This window comes from Erinaceus europaeus, chromosome 16 (assembly GCF_950295315.1).
Source record: "Erinaceus europaeus chromosome 16, mEriEur2.1, whole genome shotgun sequence".
Lineage (NCBI taxonomy): Eukaryota > Metazoa > Chordata > Mammalia > Eulipotyphla > Erinaceidae > Erinaceus > Erinaceus europaeus.
The window spans coordinates 2,465,707-2,481,651 of record NC_080177.1 but is presented as its reverse complement, the minus strand read 5'-3'; the positions used below and the strand labels follow the sequence as shown (position 1 = coordinate 2,481,651).

Genomic DNA, 15,945 nt, shown 5'->3' with positions numbered 1-15,945 from the left:
CCTTCTCCTCGCCCCCCCCCCCCCGCCACCTCTTCCTCCTTGTCCCCCTCCTCCCTATCTTTCTCTCCCCTCTCTGTCTTCTAGTCCTCTCTCCATTTCTCTCTGTCCTATCCAACAACAATGATAAACAACAAGGGCAACAAAAAGGAAAAAGTGGCCTCCAGGAGCAGTGGAGTTGTAGTGCAGGCACCGAGCCCCAGTGATAACCCTGGAGGCAGAAAAAAAAGTCAAACCAACAAATACCATTAAATAAAACCAAGCATAACTCCAAACTCCTGCATACAAAGGTTTGGCCATGGGGTTGGGGAGATGGCACAATGGATAAAGCATTGGACTCTCAAGCCTGAAGTCCTGAGTTCAGTCCCCAGCAGCACATGTACCAGAGTGATGTCTGGTCCTCTCCACATGTCTTTCTCAATTAAAAAAAAAAAAAAAAATCTTAAAAAAAACATTTTAAAAGTGGCCCAGGAGGTGGCGCAGTGATCAAGTTTTGGACTCTCAAGCATGAGGTCCCAAGTTCGATCCCTGGTGGCGCATGCGCCAGAGTGATGCCTGGTTCTTTCTCCTCCTGTCTTTCTCAGAAATAAATAAAATCTTAAAAAAAAAAAAAAAAAGGTTTGGCCATGGAAACCGCAGACTCTAGTCCTGTCCAGGTCACTTGGGCCGTCCTGGGAGAAGGGCAGACAGTTTGACTTCTTTGCTTTCCCCTGGCTCTGAGGGGGAGTGACAGGTGACAGAATGGACCACCTCAGCCTCGCGGCTCTCTGGAGCGAGGCCACCTCTCTCAACAGCCCAGTGCTGTGGACGGGCCCACCCTGGGCTGATGTGTGCCCCCCCAGGCCTTCATCCCTCCTCCGGCCCCCCCCAGCAGCTGGCCCGTCATGAGTCTCCCCTCCCGGGCCCGCCGTCCTGCAGGCTCTGTGAAGATTGCCTCCCAGTGTATTTGTTTGCCATCTGCTGTACTCTGTTCAGCATCTTGCTAGGATCTCTTCCTCCATCCTAAGCGACACTAACACAATGCAGTCTGTACGCAGACTCTCCGTTCTCCGTTCGCTTCCCTAATGTGCCAGAAGATCATGTCACGGCGCTCCCGGCCACGTGAGCAGCCCGGGCTCCTTGGGATGCGGCCCTTCCCCACCTCGTCCAGCCGTGCTCCCCCATCACCTGCCAAAGACCCTCACCTGTACCTGGCGGCGATTCTCCTACCTCTTTCTCTCCGCCTAGTTCTGCTGCTTCCTAGGGCACCTCACCGACTTTGACGCCTTGGAAACTTTCACAAGCTTTTGTGACTCATAGTTCCGGTTCTGGCAATTTCCCTCCCTCCTTCCCTTCCTCCCTCTCTTCCTCGCATCCTTTGGAAGCTTCCTTCCTTCCTTCCTTCCTTCCTTCCTTCCTTCCTTCCTTCCCCCCTCTCTCCCTCTCCCTCTCTTTCTCCCTCTCTCCTTCCCACTCTCCCTCCCTCCCTCCCTCCCTCTCCCTCTCCCTCTCCCTTTTCTCCCTTTCTCATTCTCCCTCCCTTCCTTCTTCCCTCCCCTCCTCTCCCCTCTTCCTTCATCGTCATCACTAGGGCTTCACTTCCCTCTAGGCCAGCTGTTGTTCTGAGACAGAGACAGAAGGAAAGAGACCAAAGCTGCCTCCAGTTCAGTGGGTCCCGGGCTCGCTCATGAGCCATGAGTTCTGGTACCTTCTATCGCTGACCCAGTTTGAGAGGCATAAGCCGGAGTTCTTGCTAGCCAGACAGTGCAGGCCAACTTGCTGTTGCAGAGTCTGGGCAGGCGTGTGGGACTTTACCACTACTGAGTCCCCCAGAAAAATTGTTGGATAGAGAGAGACAGAGAAATCGAGAGGGAAGGGGAAGATAGAGTAGGGGAGAGAGGAAGAGAGAGAGAGGGACACCTACAGCACTGTACCAGTACTTGTAAGCATTCCAGGCTCTTCTGGGCCATTTTCCACAGCGGCTGTGCCATTTGCCTTGGCGCCAACAACGTCCGTCCGAGGATTCCTTCCCGCCTCTCAGTGAGTGCGGGCCGCCCTTCCCGTCGCCACGCTGGCTCGGTCACAGGCCGGTGGGCGCGACCGTGGCTTTGCTGAGCGCTGCCGCGCACCTTTCCTTGTATCTTTGGGGTCCTGGCGTCTCCTCTGCGGCTCCTCCTCTTCCCCTCTGCAGGCCAGGGGTCTGGTCTGCCCCGGGGCTGGGCGCGGGTGTCACGCGGCGTGGGCTGCCCTCTGGACAGTCAGCGGTCTTGCACTTCTCCAGCTCAGCTTGGTTCTTGGACAGCAACAAAGGCATCTTCGTGGAGCACTGTAGTCCCAGACGCTAAGAGTGACCTCTGGGGGCCGGGCTGTGGTGACCCAGGTGAGCGCACGCGCTTCAGTGTGCAAGGACCCAGGTTCAACTTCCCACCTGCAGGAGGGGAGCTTTCTGAGTGGCTACAGGTGTCTCTCTGTCTCTCTCCACCTTCCCTCTTGATTTCTCTCTGTCTCCATCCAATAAAGTAAAAAAACAAAAAGAGTGACCTCGATACTGACCCCCAAAGAGCAGTTTCTAAAGGTTCTGACAGCTACATGAAATTTCAGCTTTGACGAGTTTGTAGGACCTGCCAGTCACTGGAAGCTGGAAGTTAGTCTGCAGGCCTTTCAAGAACACCTTGTCCAACACAGCCGCAATCTGTGACTCAGTTTATCAGTGTCACTGTTGCTGAGCTGGGGTGGGGCCTGGCGGTGTGATTTTACTGCCCCTGGGCCACTGGCTCGTTCAGAAGGGGATGGAGAGAGAGAGAGAGGGAGAGGGAGAGAGAGGGAGACACGCACTAGCACTGAGCTTCCTTTGTGACACCTCCCATGTTGGTGTTTGAACCAGGACCCTACCCAGTGGATGAGTGCTCTGGACTCTTCTCCTCGACAGAAGAGAGCAGAGTTGATATTTTAATTTTTTAAAAAAAATTATTAGTGATTTGATAATGATGAACAAGATTGTAATATAACAGGGGTCCAATTCCACACAGTTCCCACCACCAGAGGTCTGTGTCCCATCCCTTCCACTGGAAGCTTCCCTGTGCTTTATCCCTCTGGGAGGATGGACCCAAATTCTCTATGGGGGAGCAGCAGGCGGGAGTTCTGGCTGCTGTCACTGCTTCTCCACTGGACATGGGTGTTGGCAGATGGATCCACACCCCAGCCTGTCTCTGTCTTTCCCTAGTGGGGCAGGGCTCTGGGGAGGTGGGGTTCTGGGACGCATTGGCGAGGTTGTCTGCCCAGGGAGGTCAGGATGGCGTCATGGTAACATCTGCAACTTGGTGGCTTGAAAGGTGGTAAGATATAAAGCAGGACCAATTGCTTACTAAGCAGGGACCCAAAGGTAGGAATAGAGCAGATGAAACTAGGGTCTTCTTGTGGGAAGAAGCTAGAAAGTCTATTTTAGGTATGTTCCTTTTTTTTTTTTTAAACCAGAGCATGACTTATCTGTTGACTATTGGTGATGTCTAGGATTGAACCTGGGGCCTCTGGCATGCAGTTCCTGTGCACTGTTGCTCCACCATCCCCAAACCCCCCAAATCTCCTGGAGTCAGACTCCGCCCATGGACCACCCGGAGCAGTCGCCCATGATGCCACCTACTGGCTGCTGGCCTCAGTTTCCTGTTTGCAGAGTCTGGACTGACAGAGCAAAAGAAACTTCTAAAACGTAGATGCTATGGAACCCGTGTTACCTCAGTAAAACGTCTTAGCAATGAAAAAATTCTCATGTAGCTAAACAAACCCAGCAAAGCTCCCTGTAGTGCTCTTTTCTTTTCTTTTCTTTTCCTTTTTTTTTTTTTTTTTTTGCCTCCAGGGTTATTGCTGGAGCTTAGTGCCTATACTATGAATCCACTGCTCCTGGAGGCCATTTTTCCCATTTTGTTGCCCTTGTTGTTACCCTTCTTGTTGTCATTGTTATTATTGTTGCTGTTGTTGTTGGATAGGACAGAGAGAAATGGAGAGAGGAGGGGAAGACAGAGAGGGGGAGAGAAAGACAGACACCTGCAGACCTGCTTCACCGCCTGTGAAGCGACTCCCCTGCAGGTGGGGAGCCGGGGATTCAAACTGGGATCCTTACTCCAGTCCCGCGTGGCTCCCTAAATGCCATTCTTACAGAGCCCCAGAAGCTCTTGGTAGCTTAGCAGGACAGCGCCAGCTGTCAGAGCCTCAGTGCTTAGGCCTGAGGCCCTGGAGGCTACAAGTTCAGTTCCCATCACCACCATGCACCAGAACTGAGCAGTGGTCTTGTATGTATAAATAAATAAATGTCAAGAGTGAGCTCATCTGGTAGAATGTGCACCTCAGCGTGTTTGAGGACACAAGTTCAAGTCCCGGCACCGCATGGAACCCTCATGGCCATCTTGAAGCTTCACGAATGATGGAGCAGGGATAGGAGGTCTTTCTCTTTCCTCTCTGTGTCTCTGAAATAAAAATAAAAAAGGTGGTCTGGGAGGGGGCCAGGTGGTGGCGCAGTGGGTTAAGTGCACGTGGCGTAAAGCGCAAGGACCGCCATAAGGATCCCGGCTCCCCACCTGCAGGGCAGTCGCTTCACAAGTCGCGAACCAGGTCTGCAGGTGTCTGTCTTTCTTTCCCCCTCTGTCTTCCCTTCCTCTCTCCATTTTTTTCTGTCCTATCCAATAATGACAACAGCAATACCAATAACAATGACAACAACAAAAATAACAAGGCCAATAAAAGGGAAAAAAATGGCCTCCAGAGGCAGTGGATTCATAGTGCAGGCACTGAGTCCCATCAATAACCCTGGAGGCAAAGAAATAAGAAATAAAAAATAAAAAGCTGGCTTCAAACCCTGCTCTCCACCTGCGAGGGAAGCTTCACAAATGGTGAAGCACGGCTGCAGGTGTCTCTCTGTCTCTTTCCTTCTCTATCTTCCCCTCCCCTTTAAATTTCTCTCTAGGGACAGTGGGATCATATATGTCATATGCAAGATCTTAACAAACTAGAAGGTGTGACCCCAGGATGTGGATGCATGTGGAGCTGGGCCAGTCCCGGAGTGTGTGTGGGAGGGAGAGGCCTGCTGGGGAGACGGAAGCCAGTGGTGGTGTGGGGGGGCTCAGACCCGGTCGGGGGTAGAGCTACTGCTGCCAGGCTGCCAGTGGCTGAGGAGGAGGCCTGGGCAGCGTGTCTTGCTCTGAACCAGAGCAGCTGGAGAGCAGAGCAGAGCAGACAAGCTCCCTGCCAGGCTTCCCGGCCACGGCTAGAGGTCTGTCTCCTCGGGGTCCCATCCCAGGCATTCCGAGCAGACCCCCACTAGATTGCCTCCCAGCCCAATTGCCTGCCCCTCAAACCTGGACTCAAGCCTCCGAAGGTGCTTGGCTGGGAGAACCTTATCTCTGGGGTAATCTAGGTGGCACCCTGCCCTGGGTCCTTCAGAGTCCTGTGGCCTGGGGGAAGAAGGATGAGAACTGATGCTTCCGTGGCTTGTTTACAGGAATCAGAAGCTATTTGGGGTGTGGGAGACTGCAAGCAGGACGGTTCTGCAAAGCCTAAGGCTGCAAAGCCCTAGGTTCAGCCAGAGCAGAGCAGTGCTCTGAGTGTGTGTGTGTGTGTGTGTGTGTGTGTGTGTGTGTGTGTGTGGAGACAGAGCAGAGCAGTGCTCTGAGTGTGTGTGTGTGTGTGTGTGTGTGTGTGTGTGTGTGTGGAGACAGAGCTGAGCAGTGCTCTGAGTGTGTGTGTGTGTGTGTGTGTGTGTGTGTGTGTGTGGGGAGACAGAGCTGAGCAGTGCTCTGAGTGTGTGTGTGTGTGTGTGTGTGTGTGGAGACAGAGCAGAGCAGTGCTCTGAGTGTGTGTGTGTGTGTGTGTGTGTGGAGACAGAGCTGAGCAGTGCTCTGAGTGTGTGTGTGTGTGTGTGTGTGTGTGTGTGTGAGACAGCTGAGCAGTGCTCTGAGTGTGTGTGTGTGTGTGTGTGTGTGTGTGTGGGAGACAGAGCTGAGCAGTGCTCTGAGTGTGTGTGTGTGTGTGTGTGTGTGTGTGGGAGACAGAGCTGAGCAGTGTCTGAGTGTGAGTGTGTGTGTGTGTGTGTGTGTGTGTGTGTGTGTGTGTGGAGACAGAGCTGAGCAGTGTCTGAGTGTGAGTGTGTGTGTGTGTGTGTGTGTGTGTGTGTGTGTGTGGAGACAGAGCTGAGCAGTGCTCTGAGTGTGTGTGTGTGTGTGTGTGTGTGTGGGAGACAGAGCTGAGCAGTGTCTGAGTGTGTGTGTGTGTGTGTGTGTGTGAGTGTGTGTGTGTGAGACAGCTGAGCAGTGCTCTGAGTGTGTGTGTGTGTGTGTGTGTGTGTGTGTGTGTGGAGACAGAGCTGAGCAGTGCTGATTGTGTGTGTGTGTGTGGGGGGGGGAGACAGAGCTGAGCAGTGTCTGAGTGTGAGTGTGTGTGTGTGTGTGTGTGTGGGGAGACAGAGCTGAGCAGTGCTCTGAGTGTGTGTGTGTGTGTGTGTGTGTGTGGGAGACAGAGCTGAGCAGTGTCTGAGTGTGAGTGTGTGTGTGTGTGTGTGTGTGTGTGTGTGTGTGTGTGTGTGTGAGACAGCTGAGCAGTGTCTGAGTGTGTGTGTGTGGAGACAGAGCTGAGCAGTGCTCTGAGTGTGTGTGTGTGTGTGTGTGTGTGTGTGTGTGTGTGTGTGTGTGGAGACAGCTGAGCAGTGGTCTGAGTGTGTGTGTGTGTGTGTGTGTGTGTGTGTGTGTGTGTGTGGAGACAGCTGAGCAGTGCTCTGAGTGTGTGTGTGTGGAGACAGAGCTGAGCAGTGTCTGAGTGTGAGTGTGTGTGTGTGTGTGTGTGTGTGTGTGTGTGTGTGTGTGAGACAGCTGAGCAGTGCTCTGAGTGTGAGTGTGTGTGTGTGTGTGGGGAGACAGAGCTGAGCAGTGCTCTCAGTATGTGTGTGTGTGTTTGCGGGGGCGGGGGGAGACTGTATTTTTGAAAACATATCACAAAACTAGCTGACCTGAGAGATGCTGCACTCAAGAAGTTGTTTATGCGTTTTCCGTGTTCCAGCTCTGTCGAGTCTTTCTGTGGAATTCCGAGGTGGGATCTGGGATCAGACCTGGGGTTTCATATCGTGTTGATCCCTTAATGCTTGTGTACATACTCACACAAATACATATATACACATATATATATATATATACTATGTTGAAATACATGATATATATATATATATATATATACATGTTTTCCTGCCAAGACTTCACATTCCTGTGGTCTCACCACCGGAAATGTCTCACAGCAGATATTTGTCCCCAGGAAGATATTAAGAGACCGCGAGAACAGGGGTGTGGGTGGTAGCCCCCTTGTCAAGCTCCTTGCCATCATGTGCCGGGATCTGGGTTCAAGCCTGTACTCCCCACTTGCAGTGAGGGTCTTCATGAGCAGTGAAGCAGGTCTGCAGTTGTCTGTGTATCTCTCTCCCTCTCTGTCTCCTTTCAATTTCTCTCTGTCCTGCCCCCCCCCAAAAAAAAAAAAAAAGACAGAGGTGATAAGGAAGCAGCATGGACTGTGGCCAGAGACTGCGATCTACGAGGAGAGAGGGAGCAGGCAGAGTGGGAGTGGGAAGGTGGCGTCTGCTGCTCAGCTCAGGCCGGGTCCCGGGAGGGGGAGCATGGCCGTCTCCACGCTGCACACAGCCCGGACTGTGGGGGTGTCTCACCCATCCTGCCTCTTTTGTGGGCACCAGATTTACTTACTTGAGAGAGAGACAGAGCTGCTGGCGGCAAGGGAGACTCCTGCACTTCTGGTGGGAGTGACAGTGGGCCCCGCCCGTGTGCGGAGCAGTCTGGTGAACTCTCACAAGGCTGATGTGGACCTGCCCTGTGAGCCTGCTTTCTTTCCTTTGGGAATAGATCCTAATGAACCGAAGACACCCATTTAAAAGACCTCCGTATGCCTGTGTTCACAGCAGCACCACCTGTATTACCCAAAACTTGGAAGCAACGCAGGTGTCCAAAACAGAGAGGCAGACCGACGCGGGAGCACTGCTCAGCTCTGGCGGGTGTGCTCCCTGGAAGCCCAGGCGTGCGAGGCCCGGGCTCCAGAGTCAAGAGTCAGAGCCACCAGAACCATGTCCCCACTCACCCCGCACATCAGTACACAGACATTGCAAGTGTTATCACTTACATGAGTCTCCCCCCCCCTTTTTTTTTTCCACAGATGAAGATGAAGACGGAGATCGGATCACGGTGCGGAGTGACGAGGAAATGAAGGCCATGCTGTCCTATGTAAGCCACTGTCACATGCCTTTTCATTTCTTTCCTTTCACCATTTATTTCATTTAAGACTGGTTAGAGACAGAGAGAAATCAAGAGGGGAGGATGAAATAGAGAGAGGGGGAGACAGAGAGACACCTGCAGCCCGACTTCACCACTTGTGAAGTTTCCCCCCTGCAGGGGGGGACCCGGGCCTTGAACTCAGGTCCTTGTGCGCCGTCATGTGTGCGCTCAACCAGCTGCGCCACCGCCCCCCCCCACGCCTGCTGTTTAAACGCTAGTGCCACTAAGGCGGCTGCTTCCTGGCATCTGTGCGTCAGTCGCAGCCGCCCTCCCATTTTTCTGTGCTCTGTAGAAGGTTCTCAGAGATTTCCTCCCGGGCCAGCAAAGGGCATCCTTCTCAGAAGACGCTCACTGATCATATCACGAACATTAAGAGGAACGCAGCTTAATGACTTTTGCATTAGGTAGGATGCAGACTAAATGGACTATCAATTTCGCGTATTTTTTATGCAGTACTTAAAGTAACGGCTCATTAAAAATGAACCCCTGGGCTCAAAAAAATTTTTCAAAATCTACTTTCAACCGGAGATGTCCATCACCCTTCCAGACTGTAGTCAGAACGTAGCTGCAGGCTTAATCCAGAGAAGACGGAGGGCCGGCGCTGGCGGCGGGTTATGCCCCACCCCGGGGTGACTAGCTGCTACATCCAGACGGCTTGGATATTCCCCTCAAGTGACTTTCCTTTTGTACTTCAAACTTGAGTGTAGAAGGGCACCGACATCTGTCTCAGAGCAGACGGGGCCTTCAGACTCCGCGGGCCGGGCTGCAGATTCTCAGCCGGGACCTTCAGACTCCATGGGCCGGGCTGCAGATTCTCAGCCGGGACCTTCAGACTCCATGGGCCGGGCTGCAGATTCTCAGCCGGGGCCTTCAGACTCCGCGGGCCGGGCTGCAGATTCTCAGCCGGGACCTTCAGACTCCATGGGCCGGGCTGCAGATTCTCAGCCGGGGTGATGGTGCGGGGACACAGCTTTCCTGAGTCCTGATTTCTGCCTCCTCCTCTCTTGTTTAAGTTTGCCATCTGTTCGCACACCTCCCTCTCTGCCTGGCCTGGAGCTCACTGGACCGGAATGGGGAAAACCGGCCAGGGCTGTCCACAGGCTCCCCGGCCCGGCCCGCAGGCAGATCACTTAACCTTTCAGTGCTGTCCTTGCCTCATCTGTCAGCCCCGGGTAATAACACTTGTCCTTTCTACTGCCTGGGGTCACGGGGTCAGCGTAGTCATCAGCCGGGATAATGGATGGGTGGGTGGGTGAGCCTGGGACCCGGGCTCCCAGGCTAATGCCGAGTCGCCTGGCTGGGCCACGGCTGCTTCTCCTTGAGACCGACAGCCAGGCTGGAGGCTTTTCACAGTCCTGAGCTCCAGCCAGGGTCTCTCTGCTTGCTGGCGGTGAAGACTGCGAGGTGTCTGTGGTTTCCGCCAGCAGTAGTGACTTCGGGGGAGAGGAGAGGAACGAGAAGGGTGGCGCGATTAACAGAGCGTTGCATGCAGGCGGGCACCGGGCAGGGCAAGTCAGTCGCCCATCGACTTCCCATTAAGTTATTTGAGAGTCTTTGTGCAGCGAGAATTCAGAGCAGGGCCATCAGCATCTGGAAAGGTAGAGCAGGATTGTCTGCCGAGGGGTCGCGTGTGGGTTTCACTTGGCTGGCTCTCCTGAGAGAACACAGACACAGACACAGACACACACACACAGACACGCACACGTGTGCACACAGACACACACGGGCTGTGGGTCTCGTTTTTTATTTAATTTAATTATTGGAGAGGCAGTAGAGAGAAATTGAGAGGAGAGAGAGAGAGGGAGAGAGACGCCTGCAGCCCTGCATCACCATTCGTGGGCTTGAACCTGGGTCCTGGCACATTCTAACATGTGCACTCAGCTGGCTCCCTTGGTTCTAGCTCTTTCCACCTTGTCCTTTGTAGACAGCTGGTGCCGGTGCATGTTCAGTTTATCTGTCTTTTTTTTTTTTTTTGCCTCTGGGAGGCTTGGTGCTGCCACTCTGAATCCACTGCTCCTGGCGGCCATCTTTTCCATTGTTGTTGTTGCTGTCGTCATCGTTGGATAGGACAGAGAGAAATGGAGAGAGGAGGGGAGACAGAGAGGGGGAGAGAAAGACAGACACCTGCAGACCTGCTTCACCGCCTGGGAAGCGACCCCTCCCCCCACAGCCCCACAGGTGGGGAGCCGGGGGCTTGAACCAGGATCCTTACACCGGTCCTTGCACTTCACAGTATGTGCACTTAACCCGCTGCGGTACCGCCTGGCCCCCTCAGTATATCTGTCTTAACCCCCCCCCCCTCTCTCTCTCTCTCACACACACACACACACACACACACACACACACACACACACACACTCTTTCTAGTCACATGCTTGTGGGAAGAATCTGACAACCATGTCCACTTCTGAGTGCTGGCTGTTTACTCAGTGCTCAAGGTAGGTCATTTTTTTATGGGTTCTTTGACTTTTACAGTGTTCTTGGCAGGGTGAGTCTCTCACCCGTGCTTCTGAGGTGAAGCGGCTGAGGTGAAGAGACACTCGGGGTCTGACAGGTCCTCTGAATGCCAGTGAGGGTTTTAGCTCAGCTGCCCCCCCCCCCGCCTGTTGCCCAAGTCCTTGCTTCGTGCTCTGTCGTCCTGTGCCCCGTCCCCTTCCTTGCCTATTCTTTCTGGCCCTTCCTATGTCATTGTTCTCATGAAATTTGAATCATTTGCGCTCATATCAAACAGCAGCTAAAGGCGTCTATAGTTTATGCACCTTGTGATTCATGTTCCTGTTTTTTTTTTTTTTTTCTCCTCCAAGTGCAGTGTTTATCTTTGTGTCCTAGGAAAATGTCAGAGTTAGGTCATTATAAAAAAATAATAATTCTTGTGGTCCGGGAGGTGGCGTAGTGGATAAAGTGTTGGACTCTGAAGCGTGAGGTCCTGAGTTCGATCCCCGGCAGCACATGTACCAGAGTGATGTCTGGTTCTTTCTCTCCTCCTGTCTTTCTCATGAATAAATAAAATCTTTGAAAAAAAAAAAATTCCTGAGATTTCTTGAGAGCCCCTTTTAGCCTGAAAAGATTTTATCTAGTTGGTGTTTCCCAGGCCTTTGGAGTCCTGAGGTGAGCAGTTTTCACTTTGAGGTTGAGTGACAGACATAGCAAAGAAATAGGACCATTCACTGGCTCGTCACCGGCTGAGCCCCCTGCTCGCTGGAGTAGAGTCTTCCTATGTGGTAGGTTAGTGGTAGGTTAGTCGTTGAGTGTGGGAATGCTGTTTCCATTGGTCTATATGAAAGAATTGCTGAGTATTCCAGATTAAAAAAAAAAAATCACTTGCCAGGTCATACCCTCTGATAAGATTTGACTTTTGGGCAGCAGAAGAAACTTTTTTTCTTATATTTTATTTATTTATTGGATAGACACAGCCAGAAATCAGGAGGGAAGGGGGTTATAAAGAGGGAAGAGAGAGAGAGAGAGAGAGAGAGAGAGAGAGACACCAGCAGCCCTGCTTCACCACTTGAAAAGCTTTTCCCTTGTAGGTGAGGACCCAGAGCTCGAACTCCAGCCCTAGCGCATTGTAGCACGTGCTCAACCAGGTGCACCGCCACCTGCTCTCAGTTTTTTTAAAATTGCCACCAGGGTTATCACTGGGGCTTGGTGCTGGGACTTCAGATCCATCACTCCCGGCAACCATTTTTTAAAAAATTATTTTTATTTATTTTTTTGATACAAAGAAATTGAGAGGGGAGGGAGATAGAGAGGGGGAGAGACAGAGAGGCACCTGCAGCCCTGCTCCACCACTTGTAAAGCTTCCCCCCTGCAGGAGGGGACCAGGGGCTTGAACCCGGGACCTTGTGCGCTGTAATGTTTGCACTTAACCAGGTGCACCACCACCTGGCCCCTTCTTTTTCTTCTCTATTTTTATACGACAGAGAGAGATTGAGAGGGGAGGGGAGAGGTAGAAAGGGAGAGAGAGAGAGAGAGACCTGTAGCAGGGACTTGAACACGAACCCTTGTGCAGGACAGTGTGTGCGCTCCACTGAGTGGCTGGGCCACTCCTGGCCCCAGTAGACCCGTGTGGTCATGGGCCCGCCTGCAGGAGGAGACATTCCGCAAGGTGCCATTCTCTCTCCTGCTCTATCTCCCCCACCCCTCTCAATTCCTGTCTCTGTCCAGAATCAATCAATCAATTAACAAACCTTAAAGAAGAAAGGGAAACAGTGGGGATGACTTAAAGATTGGAAGCAGTCGGTCCACACTTTCACAAGCAAAGGGGGCTGTCGGAGTGAGCACATCTAGCTCTGCGGAACTTCCTGCCTCAGTGCCATTCTTACTGAATCGCTGCGGATGGTGGAAAATGTTCTTTTCTTCTTTTCCTTTTTAACATTTAAAATGTTCTTTTTTAAAAAAAAATTTTTTTTAATTTAATCTATTTATTTATTGGATAGAGACAGTCAGAAGCTGAGAGGGGAAGGGGAGATAGAAAGAAAGGTCAAGGGGAGATAGCATAATGGTTATGCAAAGAGACTCTTATGCCTGAGGCGCCAATGTCCCAGGTTCAATCCCCTGTACCACCATAAGCCAGAGCTGAGCAGTGCTCTGGTAAAAGGGCGGGGGGTGGGGGGGGCATGAAGCTGTGTTTCACCACTCATGACGCTTTCCCCCTGCAGGGACCGGGGGCTCGAACCTGGGCTCTACCATAACATGCGCTCAGCCAGGTGAGCCACCACCTGCCCTCCCCCCCATTTGGCTTCTGCTGCTGCTTCTGATTTCCAGAACTGCCAGCCCGTGGGTTGTGCTCTGGTCTGCTGTAGGTCTTCTTAGGAATTCACTAAACATAAGGGTTTCCGGGTAGGAGTCGGAGGCCCACAAGGAGTTTCATCTTCAGGTAGAGCTTTGCTCTTCTGATTCTGCATGTTTAATCAGAGCCTTTCAAAATGAAAACACCAGAGAGGGAAAGGGAGAGAAGGACATTTTTGTGTCATTAAAACCCAAGAGGGCTTTCTTTTTTCCTTCTGTCTGTTGAGGTAGCTGCTATCTTCACGTCCTTTTGGCTACTGCTGTGCGAGGCTCTGGACAGACGTTTGAAGAAGCTAGGAGTAGTGGTGTGTGTGGTGGGGGGGGGGCACCACTCAAAACGCACAGGCTTGGTAGGGTGACTGTCCTTCTGATCTGTCTTGACTCTGACGGCTGAAATTCCTTTGAATTTCAAAGTCAAATTTCAAAGAAATTTCAGATTTCTCCAGTTCTGTCAGAAAGAGAACCATTTAGACCTAGTTTCCCAGTAGATTTTGGCTGATAGTCTCATCACCAACCTATTAAAAGCCTGCCTTGGTCTTTATTTTTGAGGCTCATTTTGACTCGAAACATTTTGACTCCAGGATTGGGATGGTTCGTGGAAAATGTACTGACAGATGGCTGTGTTTTTACTACCAACAACCAACCCCCTCCCCCTCCCCGTTCATGTGGAATCCAATAGTTTTGCAAGCACCTTAATATTTCTGTTAGCTCTGTGTAAAGGAGACATAACTAGATCCTCTAGCTTTGGCCATAAATCCTCTAGCCATTCTTTTGCATTGATTACATGGATTAAATAATTTGCCTGGGTTACTGTATTATATATACATAAAAAAATGCAACGGTCTGAGCAGAAACTTGCAGAATCACTTTTTCCCCCTTTCCTCTTCATTCTCTGGCTTGGTGCCAACAGAAGCCCAAGTTTTATCAGTAATTTAAATAGATTTTTGTATTGGACCTGAAAATGTTGCCTTTTTAATTGAAAACTTATCAATTATTTAAATTGCTAGCAGCCAGAGGCTGTTAATTTTCCCTGTTCCATAATGATGGCGGACCCTGTGCTTCCCGAGACTTGTCACCCGCAGAAGCCAGCGCGGTGACCAGGCCCCGTCACCACAGTCGGTCGTCATGTGCAGTTAATCACAGCCAACGGCTCAGGCCAGCGCTTTCTGTCTGCCGCACACTTCATCCGTATCACTCCATGGAAGTTATTTAGAACTTGGACTCTTTTCGCCATCAGATATATTTTTAAGACCTAATGAGAAGAAAACAAAGCGATAATAAATTGACTTTTAAGAAAATGTAGAGTAATTTGGTCTCCAAGGAGATATTTAATGTATTGAGAGGATCCGGTCGCCGAGTGTTATTACAACGCCGTTGTGATGGCGCTCAGCGTTGGGTTATGAGTTTGTGTTAATCAAGGATCTGCTTTTATAGCATAGTTCCTTGTAAGTTACGCTGTTCCAACATCCCACTTCTGGGATCACGGCTTCTCCTCCGACACTACTGTATCTTTTTAATCTCCCCATAAAGTATTTTTTTAATTAGAATCTGAAATGCTTTATGGGGGGGGGGGCACGCACCCAACCTACATATTCTGAAAACTAAATACCTGATGTTTGGTTGCTAATTATTTAAAGGGCCTGTTAAATACCCTCTGGGCGCAGCTGGTAGTGCTTTCTGCCGTCGTTGCTGGAGCTCTCTCCTCTCACTTCCTGGGAAGACCGAAGAGAACGAGCAGCTTCTCTCACTTCCGCCTCTTCTCGTGCTTCTGATGGCTGGTCTGGTGCCCACAGCACCGGCCCGCCCTGGGTGTGGCCTGGTCACCAGCCTTCCCTGCCCGTGGCCCGGGGGCGAGGGGACCTCTGCCCGGGTTGCCCTGTCATGAAGAGACGCAGCTGCACGCCCTGCCTTTGTGGGCAGGTCTCCTGTGCTCCCGCGAGGCCTCATCGGGGATCTATTACACCGGGTCCCGTTCTCGCTGCCAGGCCGAGCTTGGGGGTGGGTGTCCTGGCCACGGGTCCCATCAGGGCGGAGACCTAGTGCCTCACGGCCTGGAAGGATTCCCCCGGGTGGACCTGACCAGGGCGCACTTTGGGGAACGGCGGCGAGCAGGCGGGGACCTGTTCTGGGCCTCTGGCACCTTGTAAATTTGCATCCGATGAGCTCCATCCCGGCCTCTGACGCCGTGCAACCTCCTGAGTAGTTAGTAGACCTGAGAGGTTTGATCCAAAGTCTCATCTTACGGACGAGGGGACTGAGGTCCGCGAGGCTCAGATCACGCCGGAGGCCACTTTAAAAATTGCTCATTTATTAGTGGGGGGAGGAGAGAGAGGGAATATGAATCATGCCGGGGTTTGAACCCAGGACCTCCTGCTTGCAAGGTCAGCGCTCTAGCCACTGGAGTCCCCGTTTTGAGGGAGCCAGGCAGAGCCTAGACATAGACCAAGGCTCTTGGCTTCGTGTCCTTTTGCTCCTGGTGGTCCTCAGTGGCTTTTCACTTGGCGTCTGTTCTGTCTGCTCAGGAAGTTTGTGCCCCGCTTGGTTTTTCTTTTCTCCTGATGACAGAAGCGGTGCTGGTCGCTGGGAGGCTAGTGGACTCAAGTTTGAACAGGGATGTAAACACACTGTGGGTGTCTAAAGATTGTTTCTCCTTCTCCTCTCCCTTGTCCTCTCTTCATAACTTTTTTTATCCTTATTTATTTATTGTCTAGAGACAGCCAAAAGTTGACAGGAGGGGAGAGACAGAGAGGGAGAGAGACACCTGCAGCCCTGCTTCACCACTCGCAAAGCTTTTCCACTGCAGGTGAGGACCAGGGGCTTGAACCCTGGTCCTTGCGCATTGTAACATGTGCACTCAGCCAGGTGCGCT

General features: G+C 51.9%; 1 protein-coding gene across 6 annotated transcripts in view; it reads left to right on the top strand.

The window, feature by feature from the left end:
* MAP2K5 (mitogen-activated protein kinase kinase 5) overlaps nt 1-15,945 on the top strand; it is a 271,177-nt gene that overhangs the window by 15,222 nt on the left and 240,010 nt on the right. For all 6 annotated transcript variants that reach the window (XM_060175660.1, XM_060175659.1, XM_060175661.1 and 3 more), the window contains one exon: nt 8,170-8,237. In XM_060175660.1, coding sequence (XP_060031643.1) covers nt 8,217-8,237 — 21 coding nt within the window. In that variant the 5' untranslated portion in view covers nt 8,170-8,216. The remainder of the gene's footprint in view (nt 1-8,169; nt 8,238-15,945) is intronic.